Here is a 23,536-nt window from a genome sequence, read left to right on the forward strand (position 1 = left end):
CCTGCAGACCACACTCTGAGCGGCAGGCACCTGGACTGGAAGCACCATGCCTTCCACATGAACCAAGGCTCCTACAGAGCTGATCCTGTGGGACCCTCCTGGTTGTTGGAGCAGTGCCCTCCACCCCAGCTACACATTAAAGTCAGCCAGGAGCCTGTGAAATAATGTCTGGGCCCCAAGCTCCAAAACTCTGATTTAATTGGTCTGTGGTGGGATTCAACAGGGATGGTTTTTAAATGTCCCTGAGTGTGGGGCGCCTGGGTGGCACAGCTGTTAAGCATCTGCCGTCGGCTCAGGGCGTGATCCCAGCGTTATGGGATCGAGCCCCACATCAGGCTCCTCCGCTATGAGCCTGCTTCTTCCTCTCCCACTCCCCCTGCTTGTGTTCCCTCTCTCACTGGCTGTCTCTATCTCTGTCAAATAAATAAATAAAATCTTTAAAAAAAAAATGTCCCTGCGTGATTATGACATACAACCAGGATTAAGAACTCTTCAGTCAGAAGGTTAGAGGCGGTCACAGCACCTATTCATCTGTGAAGGTGATGAGCATGGCCTGACGCACCTTTGCTTGGGGGCCGACAAGTCAGGGGGCCTCCCCTGTGCCCTGGCTTGCCCTACACAGTATCCCGCACTCATTTCAGGAGCTGCTCACTGGGGACTGACTATCCCCTGCACGTAAAGCGATGGACCCTGGGAATCATCCCCTCCAATAACTTCCACAGGGAGGAGGAATCCTTGGTAAAAGACAGGCATTGGTCAGGGGAGCGGTGGTGGAGATATCCCATTCCATGAGCATTTGCAGAGCCTGTGTTCCGGGCATGGGGATGGAGGCATCGCCACCCATTTCCCCGCCAGGCCGGCTGCCAACGCAGCACCAGCACCTGGCTCTGAGCAGGTGCACCGGAGTCTACACCATGGCCCGGGCTCAGCGGATAGAAGGAGTGCCCTTTGTTCTCCTGAATCCTGAGCGGTGGGAGATGAGAGTGACAGAGAAAGGGGGCAGTGCAGCTGAACAGAACCTCATTGTTATACTCAAAGCCACAAGATAGCATCCCCACCTTGAGCCCAGATGGTGAACGGAGGGGAGCCGGACCACTCCCCAGCCTCCAAATGCCAGCCTCACTGGCCTGTCCTCAACACCTAAAAGCTAACATCAGTGACTTGAGAAAACAGGCATTTGGCACAGAGGTCGTTTAAGTTGCAAATAGGAACAGGGTGGGAGAGAGCTGAATGCCTAGGGTAAAAACTGGTTTCAAAGGCTTCTTTCTCTTAAATAGAAAAACCATGTAAGATTGGTACAGAAAAAGGTGGAAAGAAAATGTGAAGTGCTATAAGGAAAAGATTCAGATAGTTGACAGTTCTGTTCAAGGGTGGCCTATGGCCTGGGAGAGAAGTTTCTTGTTGCACAAGGGGGTAGTACATGGACTGATGGCCTTGGGTTTCATGGCTCTGTTTTCTGTCATCTTGGGATTGTCCCTGGTCAACTCAAAACAGCCACAGTTAAAACCCCTTGGTCCTTGATCTAAAACATCCTTGTCATGGCTTTGCATTTTTACAACAGCAAAAGCACCGTTTGGAAAAATTGACACATGTTCTCTAGTAAGGCTTTATGGAATATTAAATTTCTAGCACATTCTTGTTTTATCCAAGAAGCAGGAGACTTTGTCCTTGATTGAGTCTTCACCCTTCATCTTGGCTGTTCTTCTGATGGATGCTGAGGTCCTGTTCCTCCCTTAAATCCTGCTGGAGAAGTGGGTGGGGCCCCTGGGCAAAGTCAAGCAGATCTGACTCAGGTCCTGACACCCTGCATGTTTGTTTCTCCTCCTGCCAGTCAAGAAAGAGGAGCTGCTGATCAGAGCCGGAGAGTACATGGGCCAGCTGCTGGAGCAAGCATACCTGCACTTCTTTGTCACGGCGCGTGTCAACGAGACCAAGGATGTTCTGGCCAAGCAGAAGTCCACCGTGCTGACCATCCCCCAGCTCATCATCAAGGTTAGTCTTACCATCTCAGACAAGGGAGAAAGGCAAGGTTGTTAATTAGGCACCCAGCCATACTTTGTGTGTGTCTGTGTGTGTGTGTGTGTGTGTGTGTGTGTGTGTGTGTGTCCTATTCAACAAAAAAGGGGCGGGGGAGCTAAGATCCTCCTGTTCTTTGAAAGAAGTAAACTGCCCTATATATAGACACGCACATATAACACTTTTCTCTCCTCTCCAGATTTAAATATATAGATGTGGCTGCAGATATAAATATAACCTGTGGGTATAAACATACTTGTGGAGGAAGATAAAGATGTGTAATGGATACAGATAGAATTCAGTGTCTCCAGAGTAAAGTGGGTCAGGCATGGAAACCACTGGAATCATCTCCTGCCTGCATTTGGGACTTACTGTGGATCATTGAGACATAAGTGTATACAGTAGGATGCACTCCCTGAGATGTCAGCTTGGTGACAGTGAGTTTGTATATATGTAGACACCTTGCAACCACAAGCCAGATGAAGACATAGAGGATTCCCAACACTCCAGAAAGGTCCCTCATGCTTTTTCCAGTCAATAATCCCTTCCCCCATCACCAAAAACCGCCTCTCTGATTTCTATCACCATAGGGTTATTTTGCCCATTTGGCTAGTAGTTTTTATGTTCTCTTTCCATTTACCACCAGAATTCTCTGCCCAAATGGTTCAAAGAAACTTGGCAGAGGAAGGCTGAGGATGGATGGAAATGGCAGACAAATATGGCAACCTGTTCGTTCCCTCTTTTCGGGAACACAGACAGCATCTGTAGCCACATCCTGAGACACCTTCCTGTCCTGTCAGCGGACACCCAGGCCTCCGTCCAGGTCCTTGGGGTCTGACAACTTACGTCAGCCTTACCCAGGGATTAGAGGCCTTTCCAAGTTGCTGGAGAACTTTTTTTCCAGAAGTGATTAGAAGTATCAGTCCAGATCTTAAGCTTCATTCTTCTAAAGTGATGATCAAAGTTGACCAAGTTGCACGTATTTTAACTGCCCCTAGAGGTGGCAGGGGTGGGGGGACTGTAAGCCTTGGGTCTGCTGAATCATTTGCTGTGAGTCATTTGTAAAGCTAATGACTGTCGCGTGGCATTCAGCAGGGCAGCTGTCAAGGGGTCTAGGGCTGTGCACATGGCACTTGAGGACTGCCACGTGATGAGTCACCTGAGGCTGAGGCTCACCCAAACACAGACAGGTCGTGCCCGGCGAGACAGAGAGCCCAGGTCCTTCATTTTGAGAAAGGCTGAAGTCATCACGAGGCCTTCCGCCTCAGGCACCGCCCACGGCCCATCACAGCACCATCCACACAAGAGGCCTGAGAAGATAATCGAAAAATGAGGTCGTGTGGGGTCTGTAGGCAGAACAGGAAAGAGCTGCAAATGGGGGGTGGCATAGGGCTCCTCCAGTAGGGCCATCAGTGCTGCGAGAGTGTGCGTTCGGCAGCATAAGTGCTGTGCCAGAACCAGAGCCCCTCCACAATGGTAGGTGCTTCCTGGGAGACCCGTCCCTCCAGGGGTGGGGCCCGCCTGCTCCACTTCATTATGAACTGATGCCCTGTCCCTGTGAAGGGCTCAGGAGAGAGCCCCTCCAAGCTGCAGGTGCTCCAGCCATGGCATAAGATAGAATTTAATTGCACCACTGGTAATAAACCAGATGTGTAAAGGAAACTGATACCTTTCATCTTTTAGACATTATTAATGTGAAGGATTATTTGTTGGTTGTCTTCTGGGTTTACTTAAAGAGCAGTGAAATTCCCATGGGGCAGGATATAAATGCCCTCTGCCGTAAGTTGAGTGGCCTGGTCAGGGCAAGTGTCCTTTAAAAGAGTTACAGGTGTTTTTTTTTTTTTAATTATTATTTCCATAAAGGTATGGGAGATGCTGTTCCTGCCAGAAAATTATTTAGAGGTAGGGCCATTTGACCAGGACTGCAGCCTAAGTGAGATGGAAATCCTGGCTTCTGCTCAGTGCTGTTTGTTCAGGAAAGGAGACAGGAGCATCCTCACCTCAGCGGCCCCTAAATCACTAATGTCATTAACATACCAGCCCCAGGGATGAACTAAATCCAATCAAGGGAAGAGGTGCTCCTGGATAAAGCACCTCACACCCTAAAAACCACCCAGATGTCACTGAGCTGTGAGGGGCCCTGGTTCCAGAAACTCTGGCTCAGGGCCGGGGACCTGGGATGCTGCTTGGCCTACTGGAGACATGATCATACTGACAGTGACTGAGAGAGAGAAAGAGGACACAGAAAAAAGATGGAAGGGAGGAACAGGGGAGAGGAAAAGGAGAAGGAGGAGGAGGAGGAGAGGAGAGGAGAGGAGAGGAGAGGAGAGGAGAGGAAGGAAATGGAGGGGGGGGGTGGGGAGGGATGGAGGGAGGAGAGAAGAGAGTGGAGGAGAGGAGGGAAGAAGAGGGAGAGGAGGGAAGAGGAGGGAGGGAGAGAAGGGAAGGGAAGGGAAGGGAAGGGAAGGGAAGGGAAGGGAAGGAAAGGGAAGGGAGAAGTTAGAGGAGAGGAGAAAAAGAAGGTTATGATGAACCTTGGTTCAGGAGACCTCAGGGAGAAGAGTTGAATAACTTGTCCAAAGCAGGAGTTGGCAAAGGGGTAAAGGCCATGAAAGCACAAAAGCACAATGGCTCAGGGGTCCACAGTTACCTAGGATGCATGTCCCCAAATTCTAGGAAGATGCTAGAACCCTTTGTCAATCTCTTTGAGCCTTGGTCAGGCCCACAGCAGACAGACCCTCTCAAGGTCACTGTAAGGAATGTGCTGGGCACAGGGTGACCCTGTGTGAGAGATGAGGGGTTAGGAGGATGTGACCATCCCACCCTTCACTGGGGGCCAGGAGAGGGACGAGACCAGCACGTAGTGATGACAATGACAGCAGCTAGTTGCCATTGAGCTCTAGATTATTGTACTTCTCTTGTATTATCTTGGCTAGTCCTTGTGACCATCCTAGAGGTGGGTATTATTGCAGTCACCATTTTACAGATGAGAAAGCAGAGGCCCTGAGTGCGTGGTAGTATCACAATCAAAAACATGGGCTCTGGGACCAAACGCTCCGAGATCAAAGCCTGCTTTCTCATGCGTGTGAGCCTGGACACATCACTGAACCTCTCGTAGCTTCTGTTTTCTCGTCCACAAAATCGCCATGCTCATTTCATAGGTTGTTGCGAGTATATGATGAGCTGATGGGTACCTAAAACCCAATACACACTAAACACTGAGCGTCTGGTGGCCATTGTTAGCATGGTCACTGTTCTGTCCATGAGGGACTTGCTTGTGATCACGTGCTGGTCAGGGCAAGAGTGGAGGCTTTCTGACTGGAAGTCGGTGCAGATAACCCCTAGGCTACATTGCTCTCACATGGGAACTTCCATGGAAAGTGCCAGCCTGAACAGAGGGTGTGTGATCTTCATGGGAGGAGAGATCACATCAGGTTGAGGCACCAAACTCAAGGCGGCAGAACAGTAGACGATCATCCATGAATGGATAACATCTCGAGTTGCAGACATGGGTGCAGAGACCAGGAGAAAGTGGGAGCAAAGGCATGGAGAGAGTTAGACAGCCTGCAGAAAGAGCTAGAAAGCCTTCCTTGGCTGGAGTTGAGGCAGGAAGCCGAAGACTAGTTCAAGGCACTGCCCTCTTCTGGGAGTCCCCACCTTAGCCTTGGGAATGGAGTGGCCTGGCAGCCAGTGTGCCCTGTCCTTACCTCTCTCCCTTTTTAAAGCAAAGAAAGGTCAACCAGGAGCAATATTGGACCCACCTGTCTGAACCCATATCACCATCAACCAAAGCAGTTAGGTCAGGGGACATGTACTTGCACCCTAATGGACCCTGTCTGGGGCTGCATTTGTTCCCGTGAAAATAAAGATTGGGACTGGGTTAAATTGTGCTCCCAGTTAACTATTCCCGGCACCCACCATGCGTGAGTCATAGTGTATGATCTTCATGTGGAAAACGGCAGGGAGAGATACTCATTAAACTTTAATGAGCACACATCTCTTTATCAGTGCTATCAAAATATTTTGATGAGAAAAGTACGTTTTATTAAAATCAGACATAGAGTTTTTCTCATGTGTTGATCATCATAAGATGCTGTAAGTCAAGAAAAGACTTCACCATTTTGATTTTTAGTAAACAGCTACTTTTTGGAGAGGGTGGGGATGTGGAGGGAATCTGGCTGGTCTCCAGGCTGGAGACTGGTTTGCTTGCAGTCCGTGGTGTGTAACATGGAAACAGTGTTCTGGTGGGTTTCTCTCAGTCCCAGTTGGCAGTTACGGCTTCAGGTTTCGGGTTCTCTAGCCAACTAGAGTGAGAACATCAGGAGGGGACACTGGCGGTACCCTCTGTAGAGAGTCGGACCTCTGTGATCATAATCCTATGTGAGCTGCTTTGGGCAAATTACTCAACCTCCTCCTATGTAAAATGGATCCAGTACGAGTACTGGCCTGGTTGGGTTTCTGGAAAGGATCATTGAAATAATCGCCATAGAGAACCTAGCAAGAACCTCTGGTAATCATAGTATGCACTCACCCGCTCATGCCTGGCCTCCATCTTTCTCTCCTCCCCCTCCTCCTCTCCCTCCTCTTTCTTTCTCTCCGTCTGTCTCACACACATCCTCTCTCTGAATTTCTGCATCCCCTTTTGCAGAATGAATAACACACTAATAATTATTACTCTTAATATTCAATCCAACCATATGCAAAACTCAAAGTTGTGAGCTTTAACATCAGGGATGCTTGTGAGAATGCTTAGCCCACGCCAGGACCTGGTAGTTGCTGATAAATGTCCCCTTCCTCCCCCCCGCCTGGTCCCATCTGTGCCTGCAAATCTGGAGAATTATTTAGGGTAGCACGTGGCCCTCTGGTCTATAGCAAACGTAACCTCACCTGATGGAATTGACTCTGACGACTGGGTATGCAGTGTGTGCACTGTTCACTGTGGAACCTTCATGGGAGGGAGACCACTCTAAAAGTACCTGGTGTGAGATTGAGAGAGAAGAGGCATTCACGTGTTCCTCAGATGACCTCCATTCAGGATCTGGGAAATAAACTCTTCCCGGGGCCATTCTAAAACAGCTCTTGGGTATTGTCATGTGGAACATGTCCTGCAGCCTTTATAGAACTTCACAAACCAGCAATAGAGTTAATTTCCCATATGAACCAGGGACAATTTTGCTAGAAGAAAACATAACCACCTCCAATGTGTGTGATTAAAAAAAATTACAGCCATGATCCCGATGTTTCTGGAAGCATGATTTACAACAGCCTAAATATGGAAGCAGCCCGCGTGTCCATCAATTGATGAATGGATAAAGAAGATGTGTGCGTGTGTGTGTGTGTGTGTGTGTGTGTGTGTAATGGAATATTATTCAGCCATAAAAAGAAGGAAATCTTGCCATTGGCAATGACATGGATGGAGCTAGAGAATATAAGGGAAATAAATCAGAGAAAAACAAATAACATGATTTCACTCGTATTTAGGAAACAAATTTAGGAAACAAAACAAACAAGCAAAGAAAAAAATAAGAGAGAGAAGGAGAGACAAACCTAGAAACAGGCTCTTAACTCTAGAGAACAAACTGCTGGTTATCAGAGGGGAGGTGGGGGGATGGGTGAAACGGGGGATGGGGATTAAGGAGCGCACGTGGCGTGAGCACCGGGTGACTTACCGAAGTGTGGAATCGCCGTATTGTACACCTGCAACTAATATCATGCTGTAGGTTAACTAACTGGAATTAGAATAAAAACTTAAAATTAAAAAATTTTAATTACAACCATGAACACACAGGTGTCCCCAAATTAAAAAAAAAAGTCATTTAAACATTTAAAATGAGAAGAATTGACAGTTTCCGAGCTTTTTTTAAAAAGTATTTTGACATGCTTCTCCGCCTCCTCCCACCCCGAGTTGGGCCCAGTCCCCACCAGGCGCTGGCCAAGAGCAGTATGGGCAGGATGGTACCATATATTAGCTCCTTGCTTATTTGTTCTGTTGGCTGAAAGAGTTTTCTTCCCTTGATTCCTTCCTTTTAGCCACTCACTCATTGATACGTTCATGTATTCAGTTCATTCAACAGATATTTGGTGCCCACTCTGCAAATAAGTTGTAGCAAATGCTTTTAAAAAATATACCAGAGAAAAACTCAACACCGAGAACATTTTTATTGACTTTTTCTCTGAAATGGGGGGAGACCGCTGATTTCCCTTCTAGCAGTGGCTGCCCTAGGTCAGCTCCAAAAGTGCTGTCTCTCTATTCTAGCATGGGTTGGCTACAGTGCATACAGGGCCTACGAAGGGAGGTGATTCATAGACATCAACAGGCAGAATGTCCTCTGGACTTGCAGCCTTGAAGACCACACAGGTCGCACGGGAAATGTTCCTGCTGTCCCCCACCCCCACCCCAGGAGGGTACCGGGACCTTCCTCTGGGCAGGCCCCACTCCAGGCCTACACCTGCACTGGTGCAGATGGTACCCAGCCTGGGGATGGGAGAGACAGGGAAGGGACCAAATCCAGCCCACTCACCACCTGCCACACCCTGGAAAAAGGGGTGCCCTTGCCTAACTTGCACAGAATAACCCTAGCGCTGGCCCCACGTCCACATCTCCTCTGACTTGAAACAGTAGCAGATCTTCTTTACTGGAGCTCACCTGTCTTACTGAGGTTAAGTGTAGAATCCTCTTCATTCCCCCTCTGCTCGAGCCCCCAAAGCCCCTATTCTAACCATAGTAGAGCAAAGCAGAGGGTTGCCGGGAGGAGTGCCTGAGCCTTGCTCCTCCAACATCCTAATTCACATGCCTCTATCCTGGAGGGGAGGAGACACTAGGAGACCACTTGAGGAATGAGTGTCCCCGTGACAGCAACTGGGTAAATCATTTTGTTCTGTGACAGCCTAAACATCTGAAACTTTCCAGCCAGCCAGGCAAAAAATGAAAACAGAGACTCCGTGTTCTAACCGTCCTCTGAACCCTGACCCCGAGAGCCCTACCATGTCTTCAACCAAGCACATTTGTCCCTTCCAGCCTCCCTTGGGTTCTCCATGACTCTGTCGCATGTCTGGACCACCAGGGCCATGGGTCACCAGGGAGGCTGAGCACAGGGACCTGGGCTTCTCCACTTCTCTTTCAAGTGTGGGTGGCGGCTGGCAGCTTCTCTCCTTATGGCTCTTTACTCCAGTACCTGAGAAACCATATCCATGTCATCCGCAGAAGAGAACTTAATAAGTGAGGAGTTCTCATGGTCATGCTGGCAACATAAGATTCTCCCTTTAAACATCAATTGCATTTAGATTCAATAAATGCTACGTTTCAAAAGCTCTGCCAGATGATTTCACATATCCTCCCAGTAACCACATGGGGAACCAGGGCCCAGAGATTTTAAAGGACTTGGTCCGAGGACACACAGTGGCAGCCCCTGGTCTTTACACCCTGAGTCCAGCACTCCCTCACCTCCCCCCGACTATGGTCACTTTCTGTGTCCCACCTACTGCAATTGTCCCCTTTGGCACTGTCTTCTCAATCTGTGGAGAAAAACCAAGACATCAGTCTATGGGGTCCCATCCTGAGGGGCTCTGAGCGAGTGTAGCCTATGTATCCCCAAAGGGTCCCTGGTGGATCATCACCAGCCAAGGCTTTACATGTTCGGGGAGCTGACTTTCTGCCCATTTGTAGCGGTTTGTCACAGAGGAGCAGACAGTGGATATGCTCCATCAGCCAGGACAGCACATCCTAGACGATGTCGCTGAGTGAGCCCTGCCACTATAAAGTGTGCATTTGCATCTCCCTGCTCAGCACAGCTGCCGAACAATCTGTATTTGAGAATGAAAATGAGAAACCACCACTAACTGGGGTGCCTAAAACATAATTTTCTCTCTGTATTTCCCGTTTGCTATTTTTAATCTTAAAAAAATAAACCACATACACAAAGTAAAACTTCGAGAGTAATGAATCTTATCTACCTTCATGTAATCCCACTCTGTTTAGGCTACTGGTTATTTTCTTAAATGATATTTCTATCTTTACCTTAAATAGAAAAATCCTATTATTGTCAAGTAATATATCAAGGCCCTAAGGCTACCTTGTCACATTTTACTCTGGCACAGGAATCGGATTCTTTCCCCCATGAAGTCAAAAACAAAGTTGGGTTATACATACATTTTCAAATTTAGTTCAGGGTCAAGTTATAATCATTGTGCTTACCTGGAAGTTTAGTGGTAACATAAGGTAATACTGCAAATGATCTCATCAGTGGATTTCAGAAAATAAAGAAGCTATTTCCATCAGAAAAAGGTTACTATTTTTGCCTCTCTGCTGTCAGAGATGACAGTGTATGTAGTGTTGAAAGAGGAATGTTTTGTTGGAGTCAGAAAGACCTAGATTCCTATCTGGGTTCTGCCAGTTTACTAGTTCTGTAACTTGAGTCCTTTGATTGTCTTCTAAGTGTCACGTTGACATCAGTTGAACAAAGATAATGATAATGTTCGCCCCCAAGCGCATAAGGAGGGCTGTGGGGAGATGAAACAAGATAACGTAAGTAAAACAGGAGCAGGGTGCCTGCATTACTAAGGAAACGCTAAAAATAATACCAGGTGTTATTATCGTGGCTACCAGAGTCCGTGTAGGGGGTGTGGTTAAGCAATGACCCTGTCACCACATTGTCTGCGTTCAATCTTACTGCCCCTACTTATTTTCCTTGGGAACTTGAACAAGTTACTTTACTTCCCTGTGTCTCAGTTTCCTCTGGAAAACAAAGACTCATAGTATCTACCTCATACGGTTGTGAGGATTAAATAGTCAATCTAAGTAAATCACTTAACAGCATTGTCCGGTAGAACGGCCTATGACTATGGCAATACTCCCCACCTGCACTGTCCAATATGATAGCCGTCAGCCACCGGTCGTTATTGCATACCTGAAAGGTAGCTACTGCAATTAAGGACTGAATTTTTAATTTAATTTAATTAATTTGAATTGAAGTAACCACATGTGGCCAATGGCTACCGCACTGGACAGTGCAGACTTAGCGCATTGCCTGACTACGGTAAAACCATTAGTATTACCTAGTAAATGCTGCACTAGTGAGTTAGCCAGGAGCAGTGGTGGTGCTGGTGTGTGAGCACGGTTCACAAATAAGAAACGACTTCTTCCCAGCAAGGCCAGAGAGGAGAAATAAATTTATTTTCCAGTAATACATGTAATACGTTATTGATGGCACTTGAAGTAAGGGCTGTGGGGTGAACTAGTAAATCGTGTGAACTATATTGCCACCGAAATTCATTCTTTCTCAAACTTTTTTCCTTCATTTCAGTTTCAGTTTTGAACACGGGTATGCATATTACAAAGCATACACCCCACGAAGAGATCTTGTGATTTCCCGAAAAGTAATTGCTTCCAAAAGTTTACCTGTGTGTGTATGTGTGTGTGTGTATCGTTCGCCAAAGAATCAAAATAGTTGCTCGTTATCATGAAGTCATACAAAAGACAAGAACTCAGTATGTCCGTATTGGTGAATGTTTAACTTGGAAAGGGTCATATTCGATGTCAATATTTAAAAACGCGTCTTTTAAATGGAATATTGAAAACAATCAGGACCATCAAACACAGAAGAGACTTTGGTGTCATGAGGAATGACATACACTTTATCCTTTCCTCTGGCCTGAGTAATGGTTACTCTTCTCGGAAGTGAGTACATATAAAAGTTCCTTCCTGACCAAACCTTCTTCTGGATTGCTCAAGGTTCCCTTTATTTAACTTTTTATAAAAGCAAGAAAATAAGAAATATAATGACAATGATATGGAATTACTTTTACAGCATTACAGAAAAGGGAACAGTGCAGATTCCTTAAAGAATTCGATTTGGACGTTTTTATCCACAATGGTCTTCTCAGCATTTGGCAGATATCATAGCCTGGCACCTCACTTAAATCAACACATACTGTGAAAATACTATGTTCATTTTCCTCAAAGGAAGGGAGGAAAATATCTCCACTTAGTTTCCCTACACAGAAAACAGTGATATTAAATGTTAGGCAGGCTTTTATATTTGGCTTGGGTTGAATCTCTAGGGTTCATTAGCATCTCAGTAGTCAGGCAAAGAAGTTTACATTCTGGGTGCAGGAGATGAATGTCTGGAAGGGAACGTTGTGTCTTTGTTAATTGCAAAAGAAACACTCTACAACCTGAGAAGACACTTCTCCTTTCATTCCCCACCTCTCCCAGGCCTGGATCAGTGGATCAATGGCCTCCTACCTACTCAGGACGGGGGAAGCCTGGAGAGTATTTAGACACCCATGGAAGCAGCTGGCTACAAAGATAACATCTGAAGGGAAACTGGTTAGGCATGATGCATGAAGTTATGTGAGAAGTCTTAATCTTCAAATCATGGCCAGATCTAAAGACTGTCCTTGAGGACCCAAGCACAGGCGCCAGCCTTTCAAACACTAAATTTCCCCAACACTGTTAAAAGTGACCTGGAAGGGTGCACCTTGCTTTCCACAGTGCAGGAATCTTCCTGTAGAGCTAGCCTCGCCATATGGAAATGATTCTTCACCTGGAGCCCTTGAGCCCGGGGAGGTCCATGAGTAGATCTTCCGGGTCTGTAATGAATCCCCTAAAACCACATGTGAGATGTATCTTGTATTTGTCACTGTGTGTTTCTGTTGAGGAAGGGCCAATAGCTATTACCAGATTTTTTGTTAAGGAGCTTCTGTCCAAACCTGTAATAGCATGCCCTGAAGACAGCAGATGGCTCCAAAATACTTACCGCCCCCCCTAAATTAAAATGATCAGACTTTTACCAATAGCATTTCTGAAGCAGCCTCACTTTCTCCAATTCAGAATGTTTCTGTAAACATTATTTTTATCTAATATTTTTAAAAATCCAAAAGTGTTCGGAAATTTTTTTCTAACTTAGGAAAAATATGTTGGCCACACTTGAGAATTAAACCAAGAGTACTTAGAGTATTCTAATAATGCACTTCTGTAGTTCAACATATATACTGATCGAGTCAGGGCATCTGGGAAGAAAGTGATTTCAGCCTGTCTTCTAAATGTTTTGTCTGCATCAGAGATTTTCAGAAGTTTTCTCAGTTGGCTTTCAGAAATCAATAGGGGTGCTTAAAATAAACTTATGACAAGCTCTGCCTGATATTCTGAGCTAATTGCTTGGGAGTGGGCCTAGACCTCCATGATTTTAAAGTTCCCCAGGTGACTCTGTATGCATGGCAGGCTGAAGACCACTGGCGAAGCGCTAGACACACCGTTTGGCATATGATCCGTTCTCTCTTGATGACACCTGCTGTGGTCTGCACCTTGATGACACCTGCTGTGGTCTGCACCTTGATCATTGTCTGTTCCACCCCTGACCCCCCTAACCCCAGCAATGCCCCCATGCCACCTACAGATGTTGATTTGAATGTAAGAAACGTGGAGAATTGGCTGCAATTTTCATTTTTCTCATAGATTTTTTAAATTCCATAGACATAAATTTAGACACAAACTGTCCATGAAGATTTGTTCTTTACTGCAGAGTTAGTAAATGAGAGTCTTTTCCCTGGAAATTGTCCTTCTTCCTTCCCTCTGTTCATAAGTAAGCCTCATTTCCATATAATTTTTTCTTCAGTATATGCCACTTAAAGAAATATTGTATAATAATGGCAGAGTTGTTACATAGGAAACTCAGTCAATAAATTCCATTGTTAAGCAGTTAATCTAATTTCACAACTATTTGTTTGGCTCTGGCTAGATACTGGTGTTGAAAGTACACTAAAATTTAAGATGAAATCTTAAAAAAAAAAAAAAAGATGAATAAAACTAACTACCTTGAGCATTGCTATTCCAAAAACAGTATGGGCTATAAAGTATGGAACTTTTGCCTTGTGTCCTACAGTGTGTTTGTTGCTTTATATGCATTCTCCCATTCTATGCTTTTCTTATGAGGTAAGAACTATTATTATTATCTTGTTCCCAAGTTATCTAGAGCTTATTCAGATCCATCCATTTGGCACACGTGTCTCCTAAACAAACAAACCAACCCCAGAGCCATGTGGCCATTTTCCAGCTCACTGTGTTGGTGTTGGGAAAGAATACCATTCTTGGAACCTAAAAAACATAGCCCAAGAGCAAATAATAGCATTTCATATCGATGACCCCATAGGAATGTCAGCCCAGTCTCAGAGACAGGAAAACTGAATCTCAAAAGGGTTGAGTAAGTCACCCAAGGCCCCACAACTAGTAAGTGCTGAACTGACATTGAACTCTGGCTGCCTCATGAAGTGCTTTGCCAAATACTGGATACTTCTGAGACTTGTCCTAGACAATTTGCCGACAAAGGGCCTTATTCTCTCCTGGGCTCAGATGTTGTAACAGCAGACAAAAAGTCTTTTTTTTTTTTTTTTTGGCCTATTTTAGTATCCAGATTCCTTTTCTTCAAGTTCCACAGTAATGACTCCCTCTTTGGCCATATTTCTTTCTAGTGTGCCTAAAAGGAAGAAGGCTTAGGCCCCCTGGGGCGTTTTCTTCCTCTTGAACTCGGGACTCCCCCATGTGCTGGCAGGAAACTTGAGTCCCGTCCAGTCCAGAAGCAGAGTTTGCCTGGCCACCCTCACCGTGGAATGTGTTGCTACACCAGATACACTTCACCTCCTGCTGAGAAAGAGCAGCTGGTGGTCACGGCTATTAACCTGAGCGCTAATTAGGGTGGTTTTTATAATGAGGAAAAGAGTGTGATCCTAATTAGTAATTTTCCATCTTTGTCTCAATAGGTATCCCCCAGTTAAAGCAATCAGCTATCCTCATCACACTAGTTCCATTGCCAAAAAAATAACCATTCTGTAAAACCAGCAAAAGTGAAGATGGTTAAGGACACGGGAGAGCAGAAAGTTCTATGTGCTGCTAATAAGCTGCGTTCTCCCCCAACTCCTGTCTTAGGTCCGGGGTGCCCAGATGGTTGGTTCTGACATGGTGGTAACAGTTGAGTTCACCAATCCTCTAAAAGAGACTCTGCGGAATGTGTGGATACACCTGGATGGTCCTGGAGTGATGAAGCCAAGGAGAAAGATGTTCCGGTAAGGTGTGGGGTGGGAACTGAGAAGGTGACAAGTGACATGGGACTGTGGGACGGCTTAGCATTCTCTGTCTTTTCCAAACTTATATCTAACACCCAATGAACATGTCTGAGAAGCTGCCACCTTCTTCTTGGCCATGTCTAGGAGTCACAGGGTAAAAGTAGGGTAAGTTTGACTGGCATTTCCATCATGTAATCCTTAAAACCACCTTAACGAGATGGGTACTATTATCATCTCCCTTTGGGTAGCAGAGGTTTTGAGAGGTCAGCTGGTTTGCCCCAAGTTTCACAGCTTATAAGAGAGGAGCCCAGATTCAGACTCAGGGTGGCTGATTTAGAAATTAAGTTTCAAGCATTCTGCCATACTGCCTCCTCAGGTGTCAATTCTACTAATATCCATGGAGTACCTAGTATGTGTCAGATATTATGCTGAAAGATGTCCCTTTTCAAGGGTCCTTTCTTCCCAGCCCACCTTCCAGATTTCCCTGTCACAAGCACTCTAGAACTGTTGCTTTCTGTAGAATAAAGGGGAGCCTAAAGAATTGCAGACTTGATTCTCTATTTAGGGCACAAACGACTACCTCCAGCTCTGTGATAATACGAATGAGACTGCTTCATTCACACCTAACACCGTCAGATAGTGCCCTGTAGTTTCTCGGCTTCTGTTACTTTTGCTGACAGAGTGTCACCCAACAAGACAGCCCATTCCACATTCAGGTAGCTCTCATTGTTAGAAAACAATTCTACCTTTCGATCCTACCCGGTGATCCTAATTCTGTCATTTGGATCTGCACGGAATAAAGCCCATCTCTCTTCCATCTGGTGCCTTCCAAATGTTTGCAAACAACTGTCGCGTCTTCTCTATACCTCTCCTGACCCCTAGCGTGGCTTTAGCTTCCCGCCCTTTCCCCCCCGTACTCCAGTTTGTCAGTGCTCCTCTTAAAGTGTGACACCCAGAATGGATCTCAACTTTGAGGCTTAATACTTTCATTTCTACCGCAAATAAGTCTCTGTCAGCATCAATCAATCTAGCGTATTTCCTGTGGGGTGAACTTCTGAAGCACAGAAGGGGAGGTGGAGGGCTGCAGAAAGTGCCTGGTGACAAGATATGTTAGGAATCTCCCTAACACCCTTTCTGGAAACTACGTCTTCTGAATCTGTGGGGCCAGGCCAAGGGCCTCCTTCACCCCTTCTGGGATGCCTTTAAAGAAGAATTTGCCCACTTGGCGCTCTCTGCATTTCTTTCAAATTACAATGCTCACAGCTTCTGCAATCCCATTGTCTAAGAGACTCCTGCTGCCCGTGAATGCAATAAACAACAGAGAAAATAATTTGAGCGCTCTTGTAAAAATGCAAGCACAAAACATAACAACCCTTCCTGTGCTAATAGGAAAGTTGCAGGAAAAAAAAGAATTAAATTAGAAATCATCCTTAGTGAGAGAGAGAGAGAGAGAGAGAGGTCAGCAGTGATAGCCCTGCTTTCGTCAGAAACGACAGCCTCACTCACCCCTTCTCGCACCTTCCCACTCGAATCAGATGCAAGAATCACTCAGGCAAAGTGAAACACGTTTCTTCTTCAAAACAACCCCCCCCCCCCGCTGCATCCAATTTTTCCTTTTCAAACGGTAACCCTGGAGGCCTCATCTCAGGGTACTGCAACCTCCCGCTACCTATACACCCTGGCTGTGCCAAAACTCCCACCTTGATTACAGGCCAACGCATGAGAAGAGGCAATCTGTGTGTTAGAAGAAAGATTAATCCTCATACGGTGCAATGACCCACCATTTGGGAGGCATGAGGCCCTAAGTGTGTTGAGTGTCCAGGCGCTTATTGTTAATATCTGACACTGGGATAGGGCAAAGTGGAGTGAAGCATGGAAGGGATGGAAAAGTCCAGTCCTTACATGGACACAAGGCAAATGCCCTGCCCACACTCTTCCTTAAGGTCCTATTGGTCGTTAATTCCAACACATTGGTCTATGGCAGATAGGTAACAGACAGAAAGTGAGGTCTTCAATCTCTTATGGGAATCCAGATCCAAGGGGTGGATCTCCCCAACACAAGAGTAGCTTTATTTCTCTGAGACTGTCAAAAATTGGAAAGAACTTGAGAGGGGGAAATATTTACGATCTAGGGTGGGTTTGGGACTTTGGAGAGAGCACTACTTTCTCTGTCTCCTCCTGACTCCAGCACACACATTCACAACAAAGACCTGAGCCAGCCAGCACCCACATCCATATTGTCAGATAATTACAAGCACTTCAGGGTACCCTGTGCTGCCAAGATCTGATCTAAGAGTGGCAGATCCATGTTACAACTTGGACTCTTAAAAAGAGCAATTGTGTAGAAACAGAATCATTCACAAGACTGTATTCTTTTCTAGGATACACATCTTGAATAGTCAAGGGAATCACTACCCCCACCTATCCACCCACAGTCCTGCCAGGGCCCTAGAAGGCAAGGGATGTCAAGCTCAAAGCAGGGGCCTGGAAGGCAGGAGCTAGAGAACAGGGAATTGAACTAGGACCAAGGAAAGCAGTGGTGTTTCACTCCTTGCTCAGGGTATGAGCCAACTGTGCTCCGAGATGCTTTACCTTCCTGCCTTCTGCCACCACCGCCCACCTATCTCAGATGCTTGAAAGTACCACAGACTCTCAGCTTTCAAGTTTCTGCACTTGATACTTCCAGAACATCAAATAATTCATCTTCCAGATCCATTTTTCTCTTTAAAAAAATGATCAGGTTCAGTAAGTTATTTCAAGAGAAAAGTTCCCTGACTTTGTGATTTTGTTTTAAATTTTGAGTTTCCCAAGTAGGACAGAAGTTGAGGGCTAGACACATGGAGAACAACCCATAGATAGTTGCAGTTTATTGTAATAATAATCCCATTTGCCTGTATGCGTTCAAGATGATAAATGGCCAGCATATCTTGAGAGCTCAGCACATTAACTGAGAACCATTTATCACAACATCTATCCCCAGGCAAATAGGATTATTCCAATATTACTCCACTTACCAATATGGGTGAGTGGTTCTTTTCTTTCTGTACATATTTATCTATACATAAATGCATACTTAGACACACATGTGTATCTTCGTGTATGAGTATCTTTGTATGATAGTCTTGAGGAGACGTCTATACATGTATGAGATACATATGTGAATATCATTTGGGGCCAGGTTTATGAGTAAGAGCCAATAACCAAGTGAAGCTCAGGGATTATAGTTTCTGTGGAGGTAGTCACCTGCATTACATGGCCCCAGGCCAGATCCACAAGCAAGAGGACTATTTTGCAAAGTGCTTCTGATTGATCACTTGGGGAAACCAGAAAAGAAAGAACGAATGCATCAAGGTAAAAATAGCCCAGCTCTTGAGAAATAAATATCTTAAAATATGTATTCATATTGAATTAATCACTGTAAATTAAGGATAGAGAACTTTTTCTTTGCATACAGGCAGGAGGAGCTCACTTTCCTAGTTGTTTTGCAGAGTTCAGGCAGAGTAAGCAACAACCATAAGGGTGATTGTGGTAATACTGATAATTATAGCAACAACAACAGTAATACAAATCACTTACAAATATACTTGGCGATTGCTATATTTGCCATGCTTCTAAGTGCAGCACAAATAGTAATTCACCTCACTCTGTCCACACTCTATTCATTTTTTTAAACATTTTATTTATTTATTTATTTATTTGAGAGAGAGAGAGAGCACAAGTAGGCAGAGCACCAGGCAGAGGGAGAGGAGAAGCAGGCTCCCCATTGAGCTGAGAGCCTGATGCAGGGCTGGATCCCAGGACCCCGGGATCATGACCTGAGCCAAAGGCAGACGCTTAACCAACTGAGCCACCCAGGCACCCTGACACTCTATTCAATATTCTACAGTGTCTGCCTTTTAGAGGTGAGGAAACCCATGGTGAGGTCAATGTTTTTCAAACCTTGAATCATAAAATCAATTTACTGAGTTTGAAGAATACCTATATAGGTTGTGTGTGTGCATTTTACACCCAATTTGGGTTTTACATAATGGGTGAAAATACTTTATAGAAGTACATTTATAAAGAACAAAAATAAAGAAAAGAATTAGCAAATACCAAGTTAATTGAGACATTTAGACCAGTAGTGGCAGAGTCAATGCCTGGAACATTTCCAAAGAGAGGTGTTCCCAAGGCCTTAGATGCCTGTCCTAATTCATTGAGCACAGGTATAAGAGTTTGAAAGGGATTTCTTATTTAGTGTCTAGATTTCCAAGATTTGGGGGCATTTCCCCCTTTCTATCCCAGAGGATGTACACCCACCGCCATCTAAAATACATATTGTTTTAGCTCTATCTGAGGAAATTTGGGGGTTCTAACTTTACATAGAGTAGGTCAAGCACAGGTATGTGTCCCCGTATTTCTCCCTGCACTTTGGCTGTGTTTAAAGTGATGTTCTATGGCCCTGGCCCCCACGGGCAAGTAGGGGATCAGGTAGCTGAGGCCTTTGAACCACTGTAGACTGAAGCCACATCATCCCCAGTTCCTTTGGTCCCTCAGTCCCTCCATGGTGCTAGTAGGACACACGCTCCACTAGGGAAGGATTCGCAGAGCTCCTCTACAAGGATGTTCCTCACTTCTGAGCACGAGCACACTCTTCATGTCCCCCAGCACGTTTCTCTTTCATGGTCTGGGCCATCAGGCAATGACTGTGGAAGATTCCAAAGGACTCCTAGGATCTCATCCTCCTCGCCTGTAGATGAGGTAGCTAGACTAAGTGATTTCTAAGTCCTTTCCAATTCTGACGTGCTGTGCTTCAGTAATCCCATGAAAACAGGTCCCTTTTCTGTCTAAGGCACTCATGGTGGTCTCCCTTCATCTCCCCAAGAAGTGCTGGCCCGGGATCCCCTGCAAGGCCGCCCAGTACCTGCTCTCCCTGAGGATCAGAGAGCAGAGACCAGGAATCTTCTATGAACAATACTGCAAGAAGCAGTTAGTACAGAATAAAAGGACATCTTTCTTGTTTATTAAAAAAAAAAAAAATCTAGCATAGTGGCCAGAAAAGTCATCTTCATTGAGGCTATAATATGAAATACATGCTCGAAAGAGCATGGCTTTGGGAATCAGAACAACTTGCATCCAAACCTCATCTCTGCCCATTCAAAGCTGTGTGATCTTGGAAAAACTGCTTCATTTGTTTATCCCTCCATTTTTCTTAACTATACAGTGTGTCATATAGTACCTACTTCGAGGGACTATCATGTATGTAAAACCTGCACGTAACTTCCTCCTGAGGCTTCCGTAGGGTAACATATGTGAAACACCCAGAGAAGCCTTAATCTCCCAACCCTGATTGACCTCAGTCATTCACTGGAGTGAGCTTGGCCATGAACTTAGGAAAACTTCAAAGCATAGGCTGCAGAAGAAGAGGAGAATATCAGAACCATTAAAGGCCGTTCCCATTATCAGGATGGATACAAAGGAGTAGCAGAAAGGTGCATGGGCAAAGAGACCCAATTTGGTGGTTAAACAGGATCACGAATTATAGAGCATGCAAACGCTCCATCAGTTGGCAGCAGGTAGGGTTATGTTCCAGATTTGGGGCCTGGGAACAATCCCAAAGGGATTGGCAAGAACTAATTAGGGTATCAGGACCTTAGCAAAGGCAGCTGGGGATTCAGACAGGAGTCTAATTCAGGAGGGAACTAGAGTGGCCCAAAATGAGCCAAGGGAGATCAGTCACATCCATGAGGCTACTGTGGTGGCTGGGGGACAAACTAGACTTCAGTTGACTCATGGCCAGTAGGAGACTCAGCCCTTCCTCACCATGCAGTAGATGCCAGTTGATGCATCCAAGTGGAAGGAACCATGACCCATTGGGTCTGTCAGTGGCACATCCCCATCCAGGGACCTCATTTGGGTTGGAACAGGTCAAATCAGCCCTTCTGTCTTTTACTACCATCAACTGAGAGAAAGAGAGCATGTGACTCAGGCACGTGTTCTCACTGCTTCCTGATCAAGGTGGGGAACTGGATATGCCTCTCTGGAGAGTACAACCTTTCCTCTCTTTTCCGTCGTTTCAGGGAAATCCGGCCCAACTCCACTGTGCAATGGGAAGAAGTGTGTCGACCCTGGGTGTCTGGCCATCGGAAGCTGATAGCCAGCTTGACCAGTGACTCCCTGAGACACGTGTATGGAGAGCTGGATTTGCAGATTCAGAGACGACCTTCTGCATAAATGCTCAAGGGGCTGAGATGGACCTGGATACGGGGCCTCTTATAGTCTTGGCTAAGGAAATTCTAATGCAAAAAATAGTCAGCTCTTGCTTTAACTTAGATGTGAAGACCCAGCCAGGACTACATGGGGCCCCAGAGTGGAAATGCCATGTATTTCAAAGACTACTTTTCAGTGTGACTATTCAATATGGAAGTTAGTTTTTAATCACTCCACCGTTCAAAGGATTCTGAGCATTAGCTTTAATTAAGCTCTAATTAAGTTCTCATAGCTCATAAGAGTAAAAGTCATCATTTATCATCACAAATGGCTGCAGCTCCAAATATCAGAGGACTTCCCTTAACAAGGGGATTTGCTCAATACCTGGCCTCATGTAAAATAAGGTTCTGATCTCCCACTCAGCCTTTTGGAGGTAATATACTCCCCAAAAGGGAGAGAAGAACATGATTTGGGCCCTAGAATTCTATTCCCCTTTTTTGGAATCAGGTTCTACTCTCTGTGTCAGAATATTTTTCCCAGGTATTGAGAACAACATCATTTTTCTTCTTGGCAAAGCCAGGGCAAGGTCTTTCATCTTGCACCTGCAGCAAAGCAACTGCCTGCCAAATTTCACAGATTTACCTTGTGAGAAGATGTGGCCCCATATTAGCAAATTGCATTTGTGGGAAACTTAATCACCTAAGAAGAGATAACATAGCAGGTGCAATACTCAGATCTATTAAATAATGTAGTTTTATGGTGCATTCTGTAGGAGGTGTCACACTGTGGCCTCATCAGCAGGAACCAATACCCATTACTTTAAGCCTTTTGGGGCCATAGGACTAGAAAGTAACAAGACTGACTTGGGACAGGAAAAATGAGGAATTAGTCTCTTTTATTAGTAATTATACTTCATCTGTCTCTCTGGGATCCTCTCTTTCACACAATAGTGCAAGCCCAGGTACATTTTTAGAGATAGAATAAGCCCTATGAGTTGCAGAATCTGACAGATTTAGTGGGCAGACATGTAGAAGGATGGGCAGCCACTAATTCCCTGTTGTCCTTCATATCACTCATGTCGAGACCTCAGCTCAGGACTCAGATACTAAAAGGTAATACAGACTCCATCTTGCAAGTAGCCAATACTAAAGCAGACCCAATGATAGAGGATGCTGACATCATTTGTATTATGCTCCAAGGTTCCAATAGGCAAGGCTACCTGCTATTTATTTGCAAAGCTGATTTATGATCAAAATTATCCATCGATATGCCTAGGGTATGATTCTTAGCAAAAACAAAGTGGGAAAAGCCAGAATGAAATTTTCTGATCTGTATAACCACATTTCTAAGCCTCTGAGACTGTTCTGGGCACCAGGGATCCATGAGGGTTAGTGGTCACCTCCATATGTGCATCATACCTAATTGTATTAAGTAATTAATAATCCCAGCATTTGCTAAGCCTTCCAATACTCAATTTTAAAATGAAATGCATTTTGCTGTATGGTTAAATTGGCTTCATGTAGTATATGCTTATTAACTAGAATGTAATCAAAGCTTCAAATAAAGTTAATGTGATTATGTTTGCATCTGCATAAAAGTGAACAGTTTTAATTTTCAATACAACATACTACTAACCACAAGTGGTCAAGAAACCACCCTTCCTTAGTAGATGACCTACCCTGGCTAGGAAAACAAGCATTTCTCATTTAAAGGAAATGACTTTAATAGGTATTCATGCACAGTTAGCTTTCCTCACTGCTGTTTTTGCATTTTATTAACCACAGTCATCAAAGGAGGAAGTGTACGTATTTAGTTCAAAATCAGCTTCCAGAAACTGCAGAATCTCTGTAGATACTATTTCATGAATGATCTCATAGTGAATCAGTGGACAAACCAGCATGGACACCTATCATAATGAACACCTTTTGTGGTCTTAGAATAGAGATGGAAAATATATGGCAAGTGTGTATGGAGACCCTACATTCACGGCAAAATCACTGAACAATTGCTGCTCAGAGAGGGCCTCAGAATTGTCCTCAACGCAGTACTCCAGGCAGCTATTACCAACTGATTTAGAGTTGGCACTCAAAATAAAACCTATTCATCATGCCTAAGAGCCAGCCCATCCCCTCTGACAGCTGGGATTCTAAACACTGTATAATAATGCTGCAGCTCTAAAAATCATTTTAGCAGTGGTAACAAGCAATGAATTTCAGATAGCACCAGAGACTCTGAATTCTAGTTTCTGCCTCTGCTAGTCCTCTATGCTTCT

At 45.0% G+C, this 23,536-nt stretch overlaps 1 protein-coding gene across 1 annotated transcript in view; it reads left to right on the plus strand.

Moving 5' to 3' along the window:
* The window catches only part of F13A1 (coagulation factor XIII A chain), a 166,126-nt gene extending 143,270 nt beyond the window's left edge, over positions 1 to 22,856 (plus strand). Inside the window, exons 15-17 of the mRNA XM_034660199.1 lie at positions 1,823 to 1,992; positions 14,939 to 15,075; positions 21,135 to 22,856. Coding sequence (XP_034516090.1) covers positions 1,823 to 1,992; positions 14,939 to 15,075; positions 21,135 to 21,288 — 461 coding nt within the window. The 3' untranslated portion in view covers positions 21,289 to 22,856. The remainder of the gene's footprint in view (positions 1 to 1,822; positions 1,993 to 14,938; positions 15,076 to 21,134) is intronic.
* The last annotated feature ends 680 nt before the right edge of the window (positions 22,857 to 23,536 follow it).

The sequence above is a fragment of the Ailuropoda melanoleuca genome, chromosome 5 (assembly GCF_002007445.2).
Source record: "Ailuropoda melanoleuca isolate Jingjing chromosome 5, ASM200744v2, whole genome shotgun sequence".
Taxonomy (NCBI): domain Eukaryota; kingdom Metazoa; phylum Chordata; class Mammalia; order Carnivora; family Ursidae; genus Ailuropoda; species Ailuropoda melanoleuca.